Here is an 18,807-nt window from a genome sequence, read left to right on the forward strand (position 1 = left end):
AAATAAATATATATATATTTTTAGATATATATACGCACATAAACAACTAAACCAAACCAGATATCACATATTTTTTATAAACAGGCAAACATTATTAACACGATTTAAAATAATATAGGCTGCACAATTGTTTTCTTTTTTCCCCTCTTCCTTACTCTGGAATATATTTTTGGCTCACTGCATATCTCTAGTAAACACAAATGGTCTCAGAATAGCTCTTAATATATAAAAGGCTTTTCTGCTCAATAGCACATAACATGCTAATAGCAGCTGAACAGCCTTCAGTTAGAGGTATCAAGAGTTTGTATGTAAAAAAGTGATTTTAGTCTGTCACTGAGCTACAAAAAAACATTTACAAAATCTCACTGTCACATAACAGTCTGTGCAAAAGGTCAACACATTACTTTTACAAAATGTGCTACTACAATTTAGCTGTGTTGCATCAATAAACAGTAAACTGCTGTGCTTTAAAGGGTAGCAATAATGGTTTGGGGTCATTTTGTTTGTTTATATGCTCTTAAAAATAAACAAAATGTAATATATTTGATATACAAAAATGAATTTCCAGGCAGCTGTACAAAGAAAGGGGGAATGGGGGGTGAATAGCTTGAGCTACTGAGCTCTGTAACCCCCAAATGCTTTATAGAACAGGAGGTATTAAGAAACTAAACACTGCACAAAAGAGCATAAAGCTACATCTGCTAGCTGTATACAAGCGTACAAAATATAAAGTCTTGGCCCCTTAATACTGATATGTCAAATAGTATTGAAGGATTTCTTTTAAAGCACATTTTGGTGGAGCTAGATTTGCTGATTATACTTGGTCTGGTTCTAGTTTTGAACAACACATTCCTATTCTATGGCACCAGAGACTAAGCAAGACAAATAAAAGTATAGATATTGTCAATGCTGTTTCTGTCTCCAACAACTGAAAGCCCAGCCCAAACTATCCAGGACTCTGTTAAAGAGATTTCCCCCTACTATCACAGTGGCAACAGTTTCACCAGACAGGAAATGAGGGAAAAATCTCCAACAGAAACACAGACAGAGAAATACAAATGTTTTCTTTTGTTCTGAAATCAAGCTAAAATGAACACAGATGTAGATACTTATATTAGATGTAGTTAAAAAATACATGGTTTAAATAGAAGACGTTGAGGTTCAGCTTCAGTTGTACTTAAAGGGGAACTCAAGAAATTGTAAAAATTAACCCTTGCAGCGGAGCTACTCCCAGGGATAACTGCTCATTTTAGTCTAGGGGCAAAAAATAAAGATATAATCGCCTGATCCTCAACCCGCCTGGCTGCTAGACCGGTACCTGCAGCCTCTTCTTCCCCGGGCTGCCGCAGTCTCAGGACCTGTGACATGATCAAATTTATTGCAAGTTAGATGTGAGGATGCTGAGGGACATTCCACTACCAGAGCGGAGGGGGGAGAGAGGTGAATGCTGACCCCCGCAGGACTGAGGATTGTTGGTTAAGTGTTTAGATGAAGCACTGAGATCCTGAGGAATGCTGAATTTAGTTTTACTTGCTTAGAAGAACTTTATATCAGAATACAGCATTATAAATCTCCATATATCATAGCTATAAGCATGTAAAGAGAGAAAACCAGCACAGACTATCATTGCACTTCAGCACCATCTACAGCTCAAAAGACACAACAGTAGAATGTCAGTAATAAGCTGTTGTATTTCCAACACCCCTTCTCAACAGCATATGTGTTTCTATATGACGTTTAGCTTCTCTTGAAGGGAACTGACGTTCCTTTGGCAATGGCTTGGTGAGTGCATCCGCAGTCATTTCTTCTGACGAGCAATATTGAATGTCGATAATAGCTTGCTCTTGAGTGTCCCTTAGTAGATTATACTACACATCGATATGTTTGGTTCTAGGGTTGACCCTTTCTGATTGTGTCAGCTTTATGTATCCCTGGTTGTCTTCAATGATTGGGATGTAGTTTGGCATGTCTACGCCCATGTGCATTAAAAGCTGACGAATACGGATTGAAACCAACTCTGTTAGATTTTAACATTTACTGTTCTCTCTGGTCGTTACCTTGGAAGATTGCTCTTTTCCTTTCTCTCTCCCTTTTCTGCCCTTCCTTCTTTCTTTTCCCTTCTTCCCTATGCCTGGATATAATTGCTTATTAAGAAGTTGGTTTTTGCATGGTTACATATGCTGTGGTCTATTTTTAAATGTCTACAACAACTATATCCTAGTCATAATTTTATATATATTTTTGTGTAAAACCATACATAATTTGACTTGTATATGCCTTATGACGATGTTGACTCACTGTATTCAACTACTGTGATTGTTTCTGTTACTTGTTTTTCTGTGTTTTTGTATTCTGTTATGGGAAAAAAAAACTTTAATCAAAAAAAAAAGGTTGATGAATCCATATTGCTTCTTGACAAGCGGTGGCTGCAGCTATGTATTCAGCTTCAGTTGAGGAAAGTGCAACAATTGTTCTCTTTCATCTAGACCAGGGATAGGCAACCTTGGCTCCTCAGCTGTGCTGAAACTACAAATCCCATCATGCTTCTGCCTCTGAGAGTCATGCCTGTGGCTTGCAATGCCTTATGGGATTTGTAGTTTCAGCACAGCTGTAGAGCCAAGGTTGCCTACCCCTGATCTAGACCAACTTATGGTTCCTTCCTCGTATTGGAGCATGTAACCACTTGTGGATTTACGGTCGGTGCAGTCTCTGGCCCAACCAGCATCCACATATCCAAATAGTTTTGGATTTGACACTGCTGGCAGTATTAGCTTTATCCGAATTGCTCCTTTTAAGTATTGTATTACCCTCTTTACTGCATTCCAGTCATGCTGACAGGGTGCTGCGACTTTTATAGCGAGTATGCACACTGCTGTTGCTATTTCTGGTCTTGTCACAGTGGCAATGTATAGTAGCTTTCCAATTGCTCTGCGGTACATGCCATTGTTGGGTAGCAAGTTTTCTGCTTCATTGCTCTTTTGGTAGCCTGATTACATAGGTGTTTTTACTTCTTTTGCATCTTGCATGTGGAATTGTTCCAAAATTTCTGCAATTTTCTGGCTTTGATTGAGAAGATAGCTTCCATCTTCTTCTCTCTCTATTTGAATTCCCAAATAGTGACGGATGTTCCCTAGCTCTTTCATTTCAAAGTTTTGTTTTAGTTTGTGAACTATTTGACTATAGTGCCCTTCTTGTTCAAAACATGTTATAATGTCATCAACATACATAAGGATGTATATCCATCTGTCTTCTTGATTCCTGGAATAAAGACAGGGATCTGCCTTGCTTCTTGTGAATCCCTCTTTTGAGAGTACTTCATTCACTTTCTCATTCCACATTCTTGCAGATTGCTTGAGTCCGTACATGCTCTTGTGGAGGTTGCACACGAGGTTGTGTCCTTGCTCAAACCCTGGTGGTTGCTCCATGTAGAGATCTTCCTTAATGTCTCCATATAGGAAAGCGGTTTTAATGTCTAGGTGTTTAACTTGCATGCCCTTCCTGGCTGCGATGAGGAGTGTCCTAATAGTGGAGTTATTTACGACGAAGCAAATGTTTTATTGTAGTCTTCTCCAAATTTCTGGGAGTAACCCTTGGCAACTAATCTCGCCTTGTATTTGTAAATATTTCCTTCTGCATCAAGCTTTACCTTAAAAGTCCATTTGCTTCCTATAGTTCTTTGATCAAGGGGAAGCTCTGTGGGTGTCCAGGTTTTATTTTCTTGGAATGATTTTATTCCTTTTTCTGCTGCCTTCCTTCATTGATTGGCCTCACGTTTTGGTAATTTTTATGTTGGTTTGAGTATGCTATGTGTCTTAGCAGTTTATGACAGCTTGCAGGGTTGTATTCCCTTTGTTGCCTGAGTGGATCTTCTAATTTCGGGTTGTTCAGCAGAATTTAAAATGGAACTTGACTTACACATTGTGAGTTCTACTTCTTGTTCTGATTTATGTGCGGCTTCACTTGGCTCAGCTTCCTTTGCAGTTTCACTGGGCATATTCACTTCACAACTTCACTAGATCATTCTTTCTGGTGATGGGTTCTCATTGAAATAAACACTGCGGCTTATTATCATTTTGTCAGTCCTTGGCTGGAGGATTCTATATCCCTTACTTTGTTCACTATAGCCCATCAGAATATCTTCAATAGTTGTGTTCTCCAATTTGGATCGCTTCTCCTTTGGAATATAGGCGTAAGCTTTACATCCAAACACTCTAATGTGCCCTAGGCTAGGCTTTGATTCATGTCACATTTCAAATGGGGTGCTTTCAATGGCTTTTGATGGTAATTTGTTCTGTAGCTATGTTGCAGTCATGACTGCTTCTGCCCAGTAATTCTGATGTAGGTTGGCATCTGACAGCATGCATCTGGCCATTTCTCTAAGTTGTTATATCTTCTGATAAGCCTCACTTTATAATGTCCTTTTAAGGCTTCTGGGTTTCGGTGCCATAGTTGTCTGTGCCATAGATGGATACAGTTGTTGTATGGATTATGAGTGGCTGTCTTGACTTGTTTCTCTGAGGTGATGAGTTTGTATAGGTGTTCATCCAATTTTCCTTTTGCTAGGACTTGCTTATTGTTTTGGATTGTACATTCATTGCCCTGGAATTGAACTGAAACCCTTATTTTCACTGATAGAGGGCTTCCTTCTAAATCTGGGACATACAGTACATTTTTCACGAGGATACTACAGTTCAAGAATCCTTGACCAGTACCTTCTGCAGTAATACTTTTCCTGTTTGCTAGGAACACTTTATCTTTTGCACTGAAATCAATTTCTGTGAAGAAAGTCTCATCACTACTCATTAGGGTTGCCACCTTTTCTTCTAACAAAACCCGAACACTCTAGCAACGCACTGAATTTTTTTTTGGGAGAATGAGTCATGGCTTATTCATATAGAAATAGCGGCGTCCAATCATATGTAAATATCACAGTTTAGACTATTTTCAGTGGGGGGCCAGTAGCCCCTATCTTAATTTTGGTTGCCCCTGTCTGCATGACATCTTTTGTCCGGGTTTCAGCTGCCATGAAACCCGGACACAGCATTCAAAACCCGAACTGTCCGGGTGAATCCTGGGCAGGTGGCAACCCTACTACTCATGTGACTTGTTGTGCCTGAGTCACGTTAAGGGTAACGCTCCATGATGTGCCTGCAGTTTCCTTTGTAGCTGCCTTAGCTCTTTATCTTGCAGGTTCCTCTCGCTTTCACTGCTCAGCTTTCCAGATTGAACAGTTCTTTTTCAGGTGACCAGTTTTTTTACAGCGAAAACATGCACTGCTTTCTTTGTTTTGCTCTGCGCTCTCCTGCACCTTAAGGGCTTTCTCGTTTTCTTCATTGTGCATATTTTCTTTCCTATATGATTATAAGTCAGATCAGGTGGTCTAAATATTCAGTCCCATATGAATTTCCTATAACTTTAGTGACCTAGGTACTGAACAATAGAGATAGGTGTGATTCACATCGATTGTTCTAAGGACACATATATGCTATGTCAGATTTCACCCACATTGCTACCTGCTGGTGAAATTTGGCACTGCGGCATAGACTGAAATTGCAATTTTTTTTAATGGGAACAATTGTGCTTTTGTAATTGGACTTTAGCTCCATTCACACTTTTAACAAAAGGATAAACCTTTGTCATTTGTTGTAAAGTCGTAAGACATGGTAACCCATTCATGTTACTACACACAGGGGCTACATAAAGCATAAAGGAAGTTTTTTTTTTTTAAACTGCCTTTAACTGACATGCATATTATTTTGTTTATTATTATGTTTTGAAAGTCTTTTGACAATAGCTCAATTTGCCACAGGAAACAAATGAAAAAGTTGGATGATTTTATAGCACTCTTGGACAGATACAAACACAAGGGGTATATTTATAAAGCAGTGAAAGTTACATTCACCAAACATTCACTGCAAATGCATTTCCTGGTGCATGTGTTTTAAATCAGCGATTAATTCACCTGAAGTGAATGTTTGGTTAATGCCCTATTCATTGCTTTAAAAATATGTTAGAAAATGACAGTGGTTTTAATTCTGTAATAGGGACGACTGAGCTACATGTCTCAGGTAGCAGGAAATCAAGCTTACAATTCTATGTTTCTGCTTTTCTATACATGTGCAATTTTCACTTTGGCGAAAGCTCAGCTGGAATATAAAAATAAAATATGTGCTGTAAAGTGTTTATACTAAACTGAAATACATTATTGTGTTTCTTTGTGCAAGGATTAGAAACGGTACCATTGTAGGCACTGTCAGAGTAAAATCTAGGTCCACATGCTGTATGGCTGACAGCACAAAAATGTCTGACAGCACAAAAGAATGAACGGGATATCAGAAGTATGAAAGAAGAGCAGCAATTACACTCACTCTACAATATATTCTACAGAAAATCAGGAGAGTTTTTCAGTACCCTAATAAGGCTGACATGTCTGGCAAAGGTTTACTCACTTTCCACATACCTATTCTTCTCAATTTAAAATGCACATTTTTAAAGCAAGCAATCAGAACTCACTCTCCTTAAAGGTTAAGTTTACTTTTAATAACAAGTTTTATGTTACAGCCATATATAGGGTGTAACATGAAACATGGTCACATCTACACCCCCCCCCCCCCCCAACCCCCCCCCCTCCCCACCCCCCCCCCCCCCCCCCCCATTCCCGCACCCTCTCCCCCCCCACTCACCTGAATTGTAGGGTTCTTCTCCCCGCAAGCTGCTGTCTGTTCTTTAAATTGGGTGCAGATGTGTGTGTGGCTCTGTCCGCACAGCCATGTCATTATTCACCGATACTTTGACACGATCTGTGAATGGAGAGACTACAAGCCCAATAAGCCACCGTGGCAGAAAGCCAGTAGTTCTCAATGTAATACAAGTGAGGTGATTAAGTTAATTCATTCTTCTTCCTGTCCCTATAACTGAAATTCATACCAAGGGACTGGAGGAAGAGTCTGCAGGAGCCAGAACATTTCACTGTCTGGTAGACTTTGCCTTAAAACTAACCTGTCATTATAATTTAATAATCAAGCTATATCTGTAAAGGATTATTGTAAATGCTCACTTTTCCTGCTGCCTTCACCAGCAAATGTATTTATTTACTACAAGTATGTACACACTTTTCCAGTGTTTTACATACTATTTATTCACATCAGTCCATGCCCTCAAGGAGCCTACAATCTAAGTTCCTGATCCCATAGGCACACATACAGAGCCAATTAACTTACCAGTATGTCTTTGGAGTATAGGAGGAAGCAAGAGTACACCAAGGACACCCACCCGAGCATAGGCAGAACATGCAGACTTCATGCAGATAGTGTCCATGTTGAACCTGGACTCAAAACAAGGATAACAGAACTGCAAGGCAGAAGTGCTAACCACTAAGCCGCTGTGCAGCTCCAATACTAAGCAACTATCATGTGAAATCCTCAAGCAACTAACATCTCCGGAAATGTCAATCACCTTTCCTCAGTGAAGCTAGCACTTCTGGTAGTGCCAGTGGCGGACCTAAGGAACAAAGAGCCCTAGTGCAAGATTTTTTTTTGCCTCCCCCCCCAAAAAAACCCACAAACACAGCGCTCTCCTCCCGCAGCGCTCGGCCGGCTGTCACTTTCTCTCCTCCCCGCTGGGACACAGAGCAGCGCCCAGCGAGGAGGAAAGAAAGCATGGATGCGCCGCTGTATCAGCACAGATTACACAGCGCAGCTCCCGATCGGGCTAAGCATTCTATCGCCATGGCAACCATCAGTATCCGGCGGCCGGCGGGCCCACCATCTCTGCGCCGGGAGTGTCGGATGAACGGACGATCCGACACTCTCGGCGCAGAGATGGGGGGCCCGCTGGCCGCTGGGTACCATCTGTCGCTGGGACTGTGCTGGGCCCCCCACAGGCCGAGGCCCTGATGCGTCTGCACCGGCGGTAGTTTCCGCCACGGGTAGTGCTGATGTCCTGGATCCCCCCCAACTTTCACGGTTGTTGCTGCTGACCTCCACATCCCTTAGTAGTGACGTGGATGCCAGGTGCAGGAACCATGGAGAGCTGAGAAGTGTTGGTATCACTGGGTGTTCCACATGAAGATTTCTCAGGCTTGCTGTAGCATTCAAAGGTGCGGACAGCAGGAAAGGTGAACATTTACAGTCCATCTTTTACTTTTGACCTCTAAGTAGCATGACATTAAGCGCATCAATTCCATTTACATATTTCACAAGACAAAAACAGATAATATCCCAGTGCTATATTAGACCTTTGTTCATATGGCCACTAGTAAAATACATATGTCTAATCAGGAACACGGTGTGCTCTGTGGACTGAAGAATGTTACGTTGTAGAGATCATTGGGGTTGATTTATAAAAAGTGAAGGAAGTGAATTTGTAAATTTGTTTTGGTTACATATAGGAGACAAAATCTGGAGCAGATTTGCACTGCAACCAATCAGCTTCTATCTTTCATTTTCAAATCTCAACTGAGCAAACTGAAGAGAGAAGCTGATTGGTTGCCATGGGCAACTGCTCCAGATTCTGTCTGCTCCAGTTTTGATGAATTACCCCCCATGTTTATTGTTCTGAGCTGCACATGCCCACGTCTTTCCACTACGTTTAATAAATCCAATGCATACCTGCTAGCAGCAACACTATAGAAATGTAGTTGAGCAATATCTGGCCAAACATTATAGACCATTATAGTAAATATATGTCTAATAACTATGAAATGAACATTACAAAACTCTCTGATTATTCCTAAGACACTGACTGCCCTTCTGACCTATTTTATAACAGTATACCAGATGGATATAATACTAATATTAATTAACCCTTCCCTAATAGCAATACCCATCTTTAGCCACTAGAGGGAATTATTGCTTCAAGTATGTCGCATTAAGAGATTATTATTTTCAAATGCTGCATATTTATTTTTTTTTCATTCCCAAACGAAAGGGAATCTCATATAAGCCGTAATGAAGCAGAGCCTCTATTCTGGGACACTCATATCTATTGCTTTGCTGTGACCTTTTCACCAGTTCTAATTATGCATGAAAATTGACACAAGTCCCTGGCTTGTTAAGACATCACATTACTGCAACTGCCAGCAAGGTCCTGTGGGTTCCCTGGTCCATGCGAATTGGGGGAAACTCTTAAAGATCCTGACATATTGTAACTTTCATTTTACAGGCAATAATATTTGTCATTGTCTAATGTGTTCCAAGCTCATTCATTGGTAACGCTGCAGTTTTCTTATAACATCTGCAGGGGGCAATGTTAGTTTTCTTATTCGCACCTGAGCTGAACATCTTTGCTATCTTCTACTGTACATACGTTTAGAAGAAACAGCATCTTACATCTAATAGATATTAACGCTGTAGATTTTCAATATGATTTGTAAGATAAATAATGTGTACTGTGAACATCTGTAGTGTGCTGGATAACCACAAAAAATAACTTGGTTATTAAAATAAATTAACACAGCTTGCTTCCAAATGAGTAAATGTGCAATCTGGTGTGCATTATGTCAAAATAATGTTTCTCTATGGCAATTGTTGTTGTTTGCGCTATTTACTGTATTTAAACAAGAAATAAGATGGACGGGAGCTTGCTCCTGAAGATGAAATAGCAGCTTATCTCAGACTGTGCACCATGTCCACATTTTTTTGTTGCAATGCCCCGCACAATCAGAAGGAATACTGCACTCATTTTGATACAACTAGAAGGAGAACTAAACATCAGCATGTCAATGGATTACACCTGCTTGACTTACATCAGTTTTGCCAGCATTGCATTGCAGTTATTCCAGAAAAGACCCAAAGTAATTATTTCAATGCTATGCCTACTGATTATAATATTTTGTTTTCTTGATTGTATAACATTGCTGCTCCTACCGATATTTTACACTGTAGTTCTAGCCAAGGACCCACCGAGGCTGTATGGGGGTTGAAAGAAGGACTTATCAGATATGCGGACACCTAGGGATACCTGCTGATTTGCTAGCAGTGGTTTAGGTAAGTTGTTTTCAATTCAGGTTCAGGATGAAGTTTAGGGGTTGAAGTGAACGTATGTCAAGGTTAGACTTAGAGCTTTGGCTGCCTGGCAAATAAATATTGGTTAGAACTAGGGATGTACCGATATATCGGCTGCCTGGGTGATACATCGGTGCATCCGTTCTTTCCCTCCTCCCCCACTGGGTGACGCTCTACATCCCAGCGGGGAGGAGAGAAACTGTCACAGGCGGCCGGCGTCTATCCTCCTCTCACAGCTCTGCGCTGGTAAATTCACTGCACTGCAGGGAGGCTGTGTGCTGGTATTATCGGCTAGTTCCAGTTCTGTCATGGTGTCTCCAGTGCAAAAGGTTGTGTGCTGGTAAAATCTGTGCAGGGATAAAAACTTATAGACTTTTCATTTCTTTGTAAGTGGGCACACTTACAAAATCTGCTGGGGATTAAATAATTATTTTCCACACTGTAGAAACACATGAGGATTGTGTTCCTCCTATTAACTTCATTGACACTTGAATGCAGAAGCCAGGCTTTTAAACCATTTAACCCCTCACAACCCCTCCACACATTACAAAGAAGAAGCAAGTAGAACTTTTTAACTCAAAAGAAGCCAAGAAACCCTAATCCAAGTAAAAACTGCATGAAGAATTTTAAAGGAGAACTATGGGGTTAAGGCTTTTCCCCATAGTTCTCCTTAGGGTAACAGGAGGACACAAACTAGCGTGCTCCCGTCACCCTAGGCTCAGTATATGTAGCTCGCGTTATACTGAGACGCCGCAGTATACCGCGAGCTGCTGCTCGGGGTATACTAAGACGCCGCAGCTGAAGCGGATAACAACATTTCTGTAGCCGCCCAGCTGCGTGGAGGGGGGGGGATCCCTGCGGTGGGTGATGACTGACGGTCACCACTCTCTGCAGGGAGATGATCGAGAAGTTAGTGTGCAATGGTATGTGTTCGCTCACTTCCCGATCTAGAGAGCCGTTTAAACAAGGAATCTATCCAATGTGACATGCATTGTCGTTAAACAGGTTCATCGCTCGCACTGCTACAAGCCTTATTCGGGTGGCGCTTTTCTACAAAATTTTGCTCATATTGCAAGACATTGCTTGTATATCAAGGCAACATTTTTCAGAAATGTTTGCTTGTCTTGCAAAACGCTCTCAAACCAAGTTACTTGTAAACCAAGGTATTACTGTATCCTCATAGTTAGAGCCGACCTGTGACAATGACACTGTCACACGTCGGCTCTATTGATCGGGAAATGAGCAGAAACATGCACAGATCCTCTCAGTTTCCGATCATCTCCCTGCAGTGAGCGGTGACTGTCAGTCATTCCGTCCCGGCTGCGGCGCTCTCAGTATGTAGCAGGCAATAGCCTGCAATATACTGAGCTTTGGGTCACAGGAGAAGGTTAGTATATGTCCTTCTGTAACCCTTAAGAGAACTATCTCTTTTAAGTCAGGACTGAGCCTTGAGCGGTGTAGAAAAGCAAATGGTCAGAATATTACATGGTATCCAGCAGAGGTGTCCACACAACAAATCTCTCTGAACACATTTACGCATCGTTTGCTGGTGCAGTCCCACAAGGTACGTTGTCCATTCACAGGGATCTCTGAATGGGAAAACAACAAGTCCCACCTTCCTCCGCAGTGACCTCACATCACTTGTAGTCTATTGATTCCTTTCTGCAGCCCCATAACAGAAGCTCTGCACCTCCATACTGGCCTGTGACTTGGATGAAAATGATGCAGGAGCATGCTCTGCAGGCTCTAATGTAGCTATGTAAGAAATGCACATTTTTATTCATGTGAGTGCATTTATTATATATTTTTTTAAACGGTGGACTATGCCTTTAAAGAGCTGATGTGCCCACCTTGTCGGTGACCAGGAACGACGGCACTCTTAGAAAACCCTTTCACCAGCATGTCGAAGGTCACAAGGCACAAGGTCTACCATACATTTTGGTTGCTGTCAGGAAGTCAGCTAGGGAAGGAAGATCAGTGCCATGACCAACACCTCACAGCGCCCAGTGCTCACCTTCACCGTACCTCACACAACCGGACAGTGCCATCACAGCTTTCCCGTCCACTGCACAGAGCCACACCCCCCTCACCACGGACATCCAACAGAAAGCCACCAAAGGAGTACTATCAGTTCCCGATCTGTTTTGCAGCGTAGGAGCCCCTAGGTGGCGCTGTGCTCCTTCTTCTCTAGACAGAGGCGTGCATCTCGCTGTGTGTAGGGTGGGGAGCTCAGGACGCGGCTAACCTATCCTTTGCCTGGACGCTGGGGCAGTATGCTTTACTATTGGCTGGAGCTTTCTCGCTTAGCCAATCAGAATCCTAGCTGACAGCAGAGGTAAATGTAGTTTACGGCGCAATCAGTTAAAACTGCCTTAAGTAAGGTGTACATTCTTAACGGCATACTCCACTAATGTGAATATGGTTTATGTTACAACCGTATTTATTGTGTAATATGAATAACATCCTGCACCCTCACACTGCCCCCTTTCCACTTACTGAAATACCCATACTTTTCAACATTTTCGTCCCAGGACCATGGCACCCTCGCTCATGGCCGACACATACCACGCTCTCCTCCAGGGACTTCTAACTTGCGGTCATAATTCACTCAGTGATACCCACTAGTATGCTCAGTAACTGAAATAAGGATGATGCTGTGATCTTGGGACACAGCATCAGTGGGACAGAGCACCAAGATGTAGGACTGTTGGCATCTATGCTTTCCCTGGAGAATCCTGTTTCAAATTTAACATGGCTCTGGATGGATCTGTGTCATCCAGATCCAGCCACCAGGGAAGAGGAACTCATAGAGCGCCAGCTCAGTTTATTCTTTACCTCCTCCAACCCTATAACAAAAGATCTCTGCCTTCGTATGGGCCGGAGTCTGGGATGTAAACAATGCCGGAGAACAGTGCTTTTCCTGGAGGACGTGTTTCGAATTTAGCGTGGCTGTGCATAGTTCTGCATCATCCATTCTCAGATCCAGCCACCAGGGCAGAAGAACTCACATAGAGCTCCAGCTCAGTTCATTGTTTACCTCCTCTAGCCCTATAACAAAAGATCTATGCCTTCATACGGACCTGGGGCTGGGATGTAAACAATGCTGGAGAACAGTGCTTTCCTTGGAGGACGTGTTTCAAATTTAGCGTGGCTGTGCATAGTTCTGCATCATCCATTCTCAGGCCCAGCCAGCAGGGCAGAGAAACTCATAGAGTGCCAGCTCAGTTCATTGTTTACCTCCTCCAGCCCTATAACAAAAGATCCATACCTCTGTAGGGACCTGGGGCTGAGATGTAAACAATACTAGAGCCTGAAAATTGCACCTGCAATGCACTGATCTCGATTGCATTGCTCTGCAGGCTTCAATACACAATTACACAATAGTTGACCCTTATCTCTGTGGTCAACTATGCATCCAAAATTGTGGTTATACAGCACATAGATGGCCTAATGCTGGCCGGACACACAGTGGAGTGTGTTTGACATCCAAGGCAGGTTATCGTCCCCCTCCTCTGAACATTATAATTATTTTCAGTAATAATCATGGAATTAAACAAAAAATAATAATGGACAGAAAAGAAAAGGAGACAACGGAAGCTGAATGTTGCATATAAATCATGTCAGTAAAATATAAAATAACATTTAAGGGTTTAATAGAATTACACATTATTGGTTATGGAGAAACATGGGCATAACAGCAGTGCGGTTTGATAGCAAGAAGCCTGTAGTGGATTAATAATATTGTATTATTATTTTATTATAGTAATATTATTTATAGTCACATGGTTTTCTAAATATTGCTCACTTGACAATATGTAAGCAAAGAATGTCAATTCTGACAATACACGGGCAACCGTATACAATATGTTGGCAACAAACAGTCAATTATTTCCATCTGTGGGCAACAAATGGGCAATCCTGGTAATACATGGGTAACAAATGGCTGTCCTTACAGTGTACAGGCAGCATTCAATTGTGGCAATAAATGGGCAACAATGGGCAATCGTGACAATGCATACTCAATAAAAGGGCAATTGTGACAATGCTTGGGCAACCAATGGGCAATTGTGAAAATACACCTGCAACCAATGGACAATTGTGACAATTTGTGGGCAAGTAATGGACAATCGTGACAATTTGTGGGCAACTAATGGGCAATCATGACAATATGTGGGCAACAATGGGCAATAGTGACAATATGTAGGCAACAAATGGGCAATTTTGACAATACATGGGCAACCAATCGACAATTTTGACAATATGTGGGCAACAATCGTGCCAATACAAAGACAACAAAAGCACAGCCATGACAATATGTACAAAAATAAAGACAATTCTTGGAGGCAATTCAGTGGAAACAATGACTTGGTGGGTGGTATTAATGTTCTTTACATTGGTGGTCAGTGGGAAGTAGAATTTACATTTCAGGACAGTGGGCAGGATGCTGCATTCTTCCCACTGACCACCAGCCAAAAATTAAATGTATTACATTAATGATGAGGGCACCCTATTTAAATAAATATACGTTTTCAGATTTAATGGGAATAAAATAGAAGCAATACACAATTTCCCCTAATTATTAGGGGTTTTTTTTGTATTAATGGAGCAACTATATGATAAAATGTAAATATGGGAATTCCTTATAACTTTGATTTTAGAGTTATGCAGCCATGAATGAACTGTCCACATTCAATTTACTTCTTCCCTTTTGGCTTTATTTTACAGCACAAATAATTATTTGGCATACATTTCAATGGAACATTAACTGTAAATTAAAGTGAAACGCCAACCAAAACGTTTTTAGTTTTGTATTGTGGAGAAGAGTTCGATCACTTCTATGCAATTTAGGGGGTTATTCACTGAAGGGTGAAGAGTTTGGAGGAGGCAGGAGAAGTGAACAATCTAGGCCAAAATAGCTGATTTGGAAACATTTTCCAATTCAGCTCACTTTCCAGTTCAGCTATGTTGTCCTAGATTGTTCACTTCTCCTGCCTTCTCCAAACTCTTCACCCTTTTGTGAATAACCCCCTCTAATAGTCAAAACTATTATGTAAAAACTCAACCAGGTTTTCATTAACATTAAAATACCAAAATGTTTTCTTTGCATAATTTTGCCGTCTCCTCTGGCAAGTGCAATGTTTATTCTGTGATCTGTCCCTTTCATAAATGTACCAACATTATGTTTCTGCTACAAACCATGATAAATGTATTTACACATAAAGGCGTCTTTCAATTCTGTAATTTGTTTTTTAATTTGTAGTGCTACAAGACTGGTCCAACTGAATAAAGACTAAAAAAAAAAAGGTTTATGTTCAAAAGGTAAAACGCATATACAAAAATATCTATTAGATGGAACAGATGAAGGTGCCAATTAGAACTAATTAGGTATAACAAAGGCTTATTTATTTATTTACACTTCAGGCTCTCTAGAACTGACTTTATGTGCAAATCACAGGAAAAATACATTTGTTTTTCTTTTCATTACCTTTTAGTAATATTGTTACAATGCGTTTATGACTTACCTCCACAAAATCTGTTTGCAGGCTTTATTCATACAGCTTTTAACCAAAATACATTCTAAAAATATTGTTACAATGAGGGGAATATATCAAAACTGGAGCACACATAATCTGGAGCAGTTGTCTGTGGCATCCAATCAGCTTCTATCTTTCATTTTTAAGTCTTAACTGAACAAACTGAAAAAAATGCTCCAGATTCTGTCTGCTCCAGTTTTGATAAATTCTCTCCAATGTATTTATGAATTAAGTTGCACATTGTTTGCAGGCTTCATTCAAACAGAACTCACTTTAAGCACTCCTGCTTTACAGAATATAACCCTAACTTAAAGGAGAATTATGAGGTGAGTGATTTCCACTCATCCTCATAGTTAGAGCCCACCTGTGACAAAGAAGTTGTCACAGGTCGGTTCTATTGATCGGGAAGTGAGCAGAAACATGCACCAATCCACTCACTTCCGCTTGTCTCCCTGCAGTGAGCAGTCACTGTCAGTCACCGCTCCCTGCAGGGATCCCCCCTCTCCGATTCTCCCGCGCTGAGTGGAGGAATGAACGGGGGAGAGGTAGATAGGCAAAGCCAGCTGTCACTCAGATCTCAACAATATTGTCCGGATCCGTCCCAGCTGTGGCGCTCTCAGTATATCGCAGGCAATAGCTGAGCTTTGGGTCACGGGAGAAGGTTAAATAAGCGGTAGTCACTGCTTTTGAGATCTTCCTGCTGTCTTCTTTCCACTTAATTTGTGACTTTCAGTTACTTAGATAACATGAGATTGTGATAACATACACAGGAGCCTTAATTGGCTTATAGCGGAAGTGGAGGAAAAGGTGTGCTTTTATAAAGAAAAAAAAATGTCAATTGTCATGCTGTTTTGACATGCTAAGAAAATGTTTGTAAAATCATCAGATTTCTGAAGATTTTTTTTCTTTAATTTGATTCGGGAAATGTAGTTTTTACAATGTGTTGATTAGGTCCTTGAGAAACTAATGATAGTATGAATCCAGGAGACTACCTGCAAGTGCATTATAATTGCAATTCACCGTGAAGAGATTTTTTTTTCTGCAGTCATTGGGATAAAAGTCAAGTTGGCTTTATTACACAGCCATCTATGACTGGATCTCTGATGGCTAGAGGTGAAGATGATTTTATTTTATAATGTGATTTTCCTACAAAATGTAACCCTTATGCTTAGCTATGCAAACTCCTTATCAGCTATCCCTCTTTGTGTCTTCTACCAGGCATGTATGATAATTGCTCTCATGTGGTGAGTGACCGTGGTTGGTCTATTGGTATACGTCCTGCTGTGTTCGGGTCAAAAAAAGATGCACGTTTCTACTTCTCACTCCGGACTGACCGTTCTCCAAGTGCTACTACCTTGTTGTCTCCACAAAGCTACAACCCCGGAACTTGGAGTCATCTTGCTGCTAGCTATGATGGGCAACAAATGTTACTCTATGTGGATGGAGTACAAGTTGCTAGAGCAGAAGATCAACTGGGTCCCCTTCATAGTACTTATTTATCAATATGCAGATCCCTCTTGGTTGGTGGAGACAACTCAGAGACTGGTAACCACTATCGAGGCTATCTCTTCTCCCTCCATCTGTGGTCAGAGGTTAGGACTCAGAAACAGTTGAGAACTGAATCCATGAGAAGACCATATCAGACTTTACTAGGAGTACAAAGCTTCTCATTGTTGTCCAGGAATATATGGAGCATATACAGAGATGGGGTGCATCCGGAAGTTGTACCAGGGCTTGTTCCAGTAAAGGACATGATCTCCTCCATCTTACTTCCTCCTTGTGGGAAAACTTTATGTGATTTGCCGGATGTATCTGCTGGATATAGCCAGCCTGGGGCAAAATGGGAAAAAGAGGTCCATTACCGGGTGGTCAATCTGTGTAAAGATGATGGTTCCAGGCCTTTGGTAAGTGCTGAGCAAATTCAGAGGCAACATCAGGCTTTATCTGATGCTTTTAGCCCATACAGCATTCGCTGGCAGCTAAACATAATGGAGGTTCATAACTCTAGCCTACGAAATCGAGTAGTGCTTCCTGGTTGTGAGCCAGGGAAAGTCGGCAATGACCAATGTGATCCTGAATGTAAGCATCTACTTACTGGCAATGATGGTGGTGACTGTGAGTTCTTCAGACCATGCAATTCTAGGAAGAAAGGTGATGGAGTATGCCACTTTGAATGCAACACCGCAAGAGATGACTATGATGATGGAGACTGTTGCTTAACCAAAGACCATGGGAATACTAGCAAGACTTGCTTTGACCCTGATGCACCGGGGAGGTAAGGATGTATGGAAAGAAGTCGTAAAATTGTGCATATTCAACGTTTCCCTAAACCTTTTGGTATAAACAATTCTGCTATTATTTCTTTATACCTATGTACATTCTTGTAGATTATTTTGTGTTTCATTTTTCTACAATCCACATTAAGGCATTACTGGTACTATATTATAATGCACATGTCTTACCCCTATTATAGTCAAACTGAATTTTTCAAGAAAGTCTTAAAGTGGACTTGTGCTTTTCCCATGCAGGAGCTGAGCAAAAAGTTCACTTCAGTGGCGGACCTTGCAAAAAATTATACTTACGTTCCCTTTGCTTCCTCGCTACTCTGGCACTAAGACGCTAAGAACCAGCTACATCACATAGGGACAGGGAGAAAGTCCTAGGCCCTGAGTAAGCCCCTACTAGTATGAACTTTGAGCTTACAAAGAACTTATTCTCCCTGATCCTGGCAGTGAATAAAGTGGTAGGGGAGCAACCGAAATGTAAGTATAACCTGCTGCAGGGGCTTTAATATGAAACTGTTGCTATGGCCTTCATGGGGAAAGCACAGGGTTAGACCTTGATATTGAAGGGGACATGGTATAAGCAAAAACTGGGCATTGTAAGAATGGAGTGTCTTGTGTATGTGAGTAATGCAGGTAGGGATATTTAAAGGTTTTCTGTCTCTGTTGGGTATAGTTTTAAATAGTGTGGCATTCACAACTTTTAAGCTTTAGCTGTTACATTCTGGACATCCTAGCAGTCCTTTCCTAACCCTGGTTTGTAGTTGTCTAGTCAGTAGTAGCTAATAGTGTGGTGTATACAGAATGACTGGAAGATATGAATACTACCTGGGTCAAAAACCAGCAAACTCCAGAATGGACTCTTGAAATCTCACCAAGATCTTAACCCCTTCATGACTGAGCTTGTTTTTGGTTTCTGTTCGTAAATGACTGACACACTTTTGACATTTTTGCTGTGTGATTCTTCCACGTCAGTAACATACTTTC

The 18,807-nt window shown here is 41.2% G+C and overlaps 1 protein-coding gene across 1 annotated transcript in view; it reads left to right on the top strand.

The window, feature by feature from the left end:
- The window catches only part of PAPPA2 (pappalysin 2), a 154,355-nt gene that overhangs the window by 16,717 nt on the left and 118,831 nt on the right, over nt 1–18,807 (top strand). Inside the window, exon 2 of the mRNA XM_018575089.1 lies at nt 16,757–17,813. Within this exon, the coding sequence (XP_018430591.1) occupies nt 16,757–17,813 (1,057 nt within the window). The remainder of the gene's footprint in view (nt 1–16,756; nt 17,814–18,807) is intronic.

The sequence above is a fragment of the Nanorana parkeri genome, unplaced genomic scaffold, assembly GCF_000935625.1.
Source record: "Nanorana parkeri isolate BGI_ZX_2015 unplaced genomic scaffold, ASM93562v1 scaffold52, whole genome shotgun sequence".
NCBI classification, from domain to species: domain Eukaryota; kingdom Metazoa; phylum Chordata; class Amphibia; order Anura; family Dicroglossidae; genus Nanorana; species Nanorana parkeri.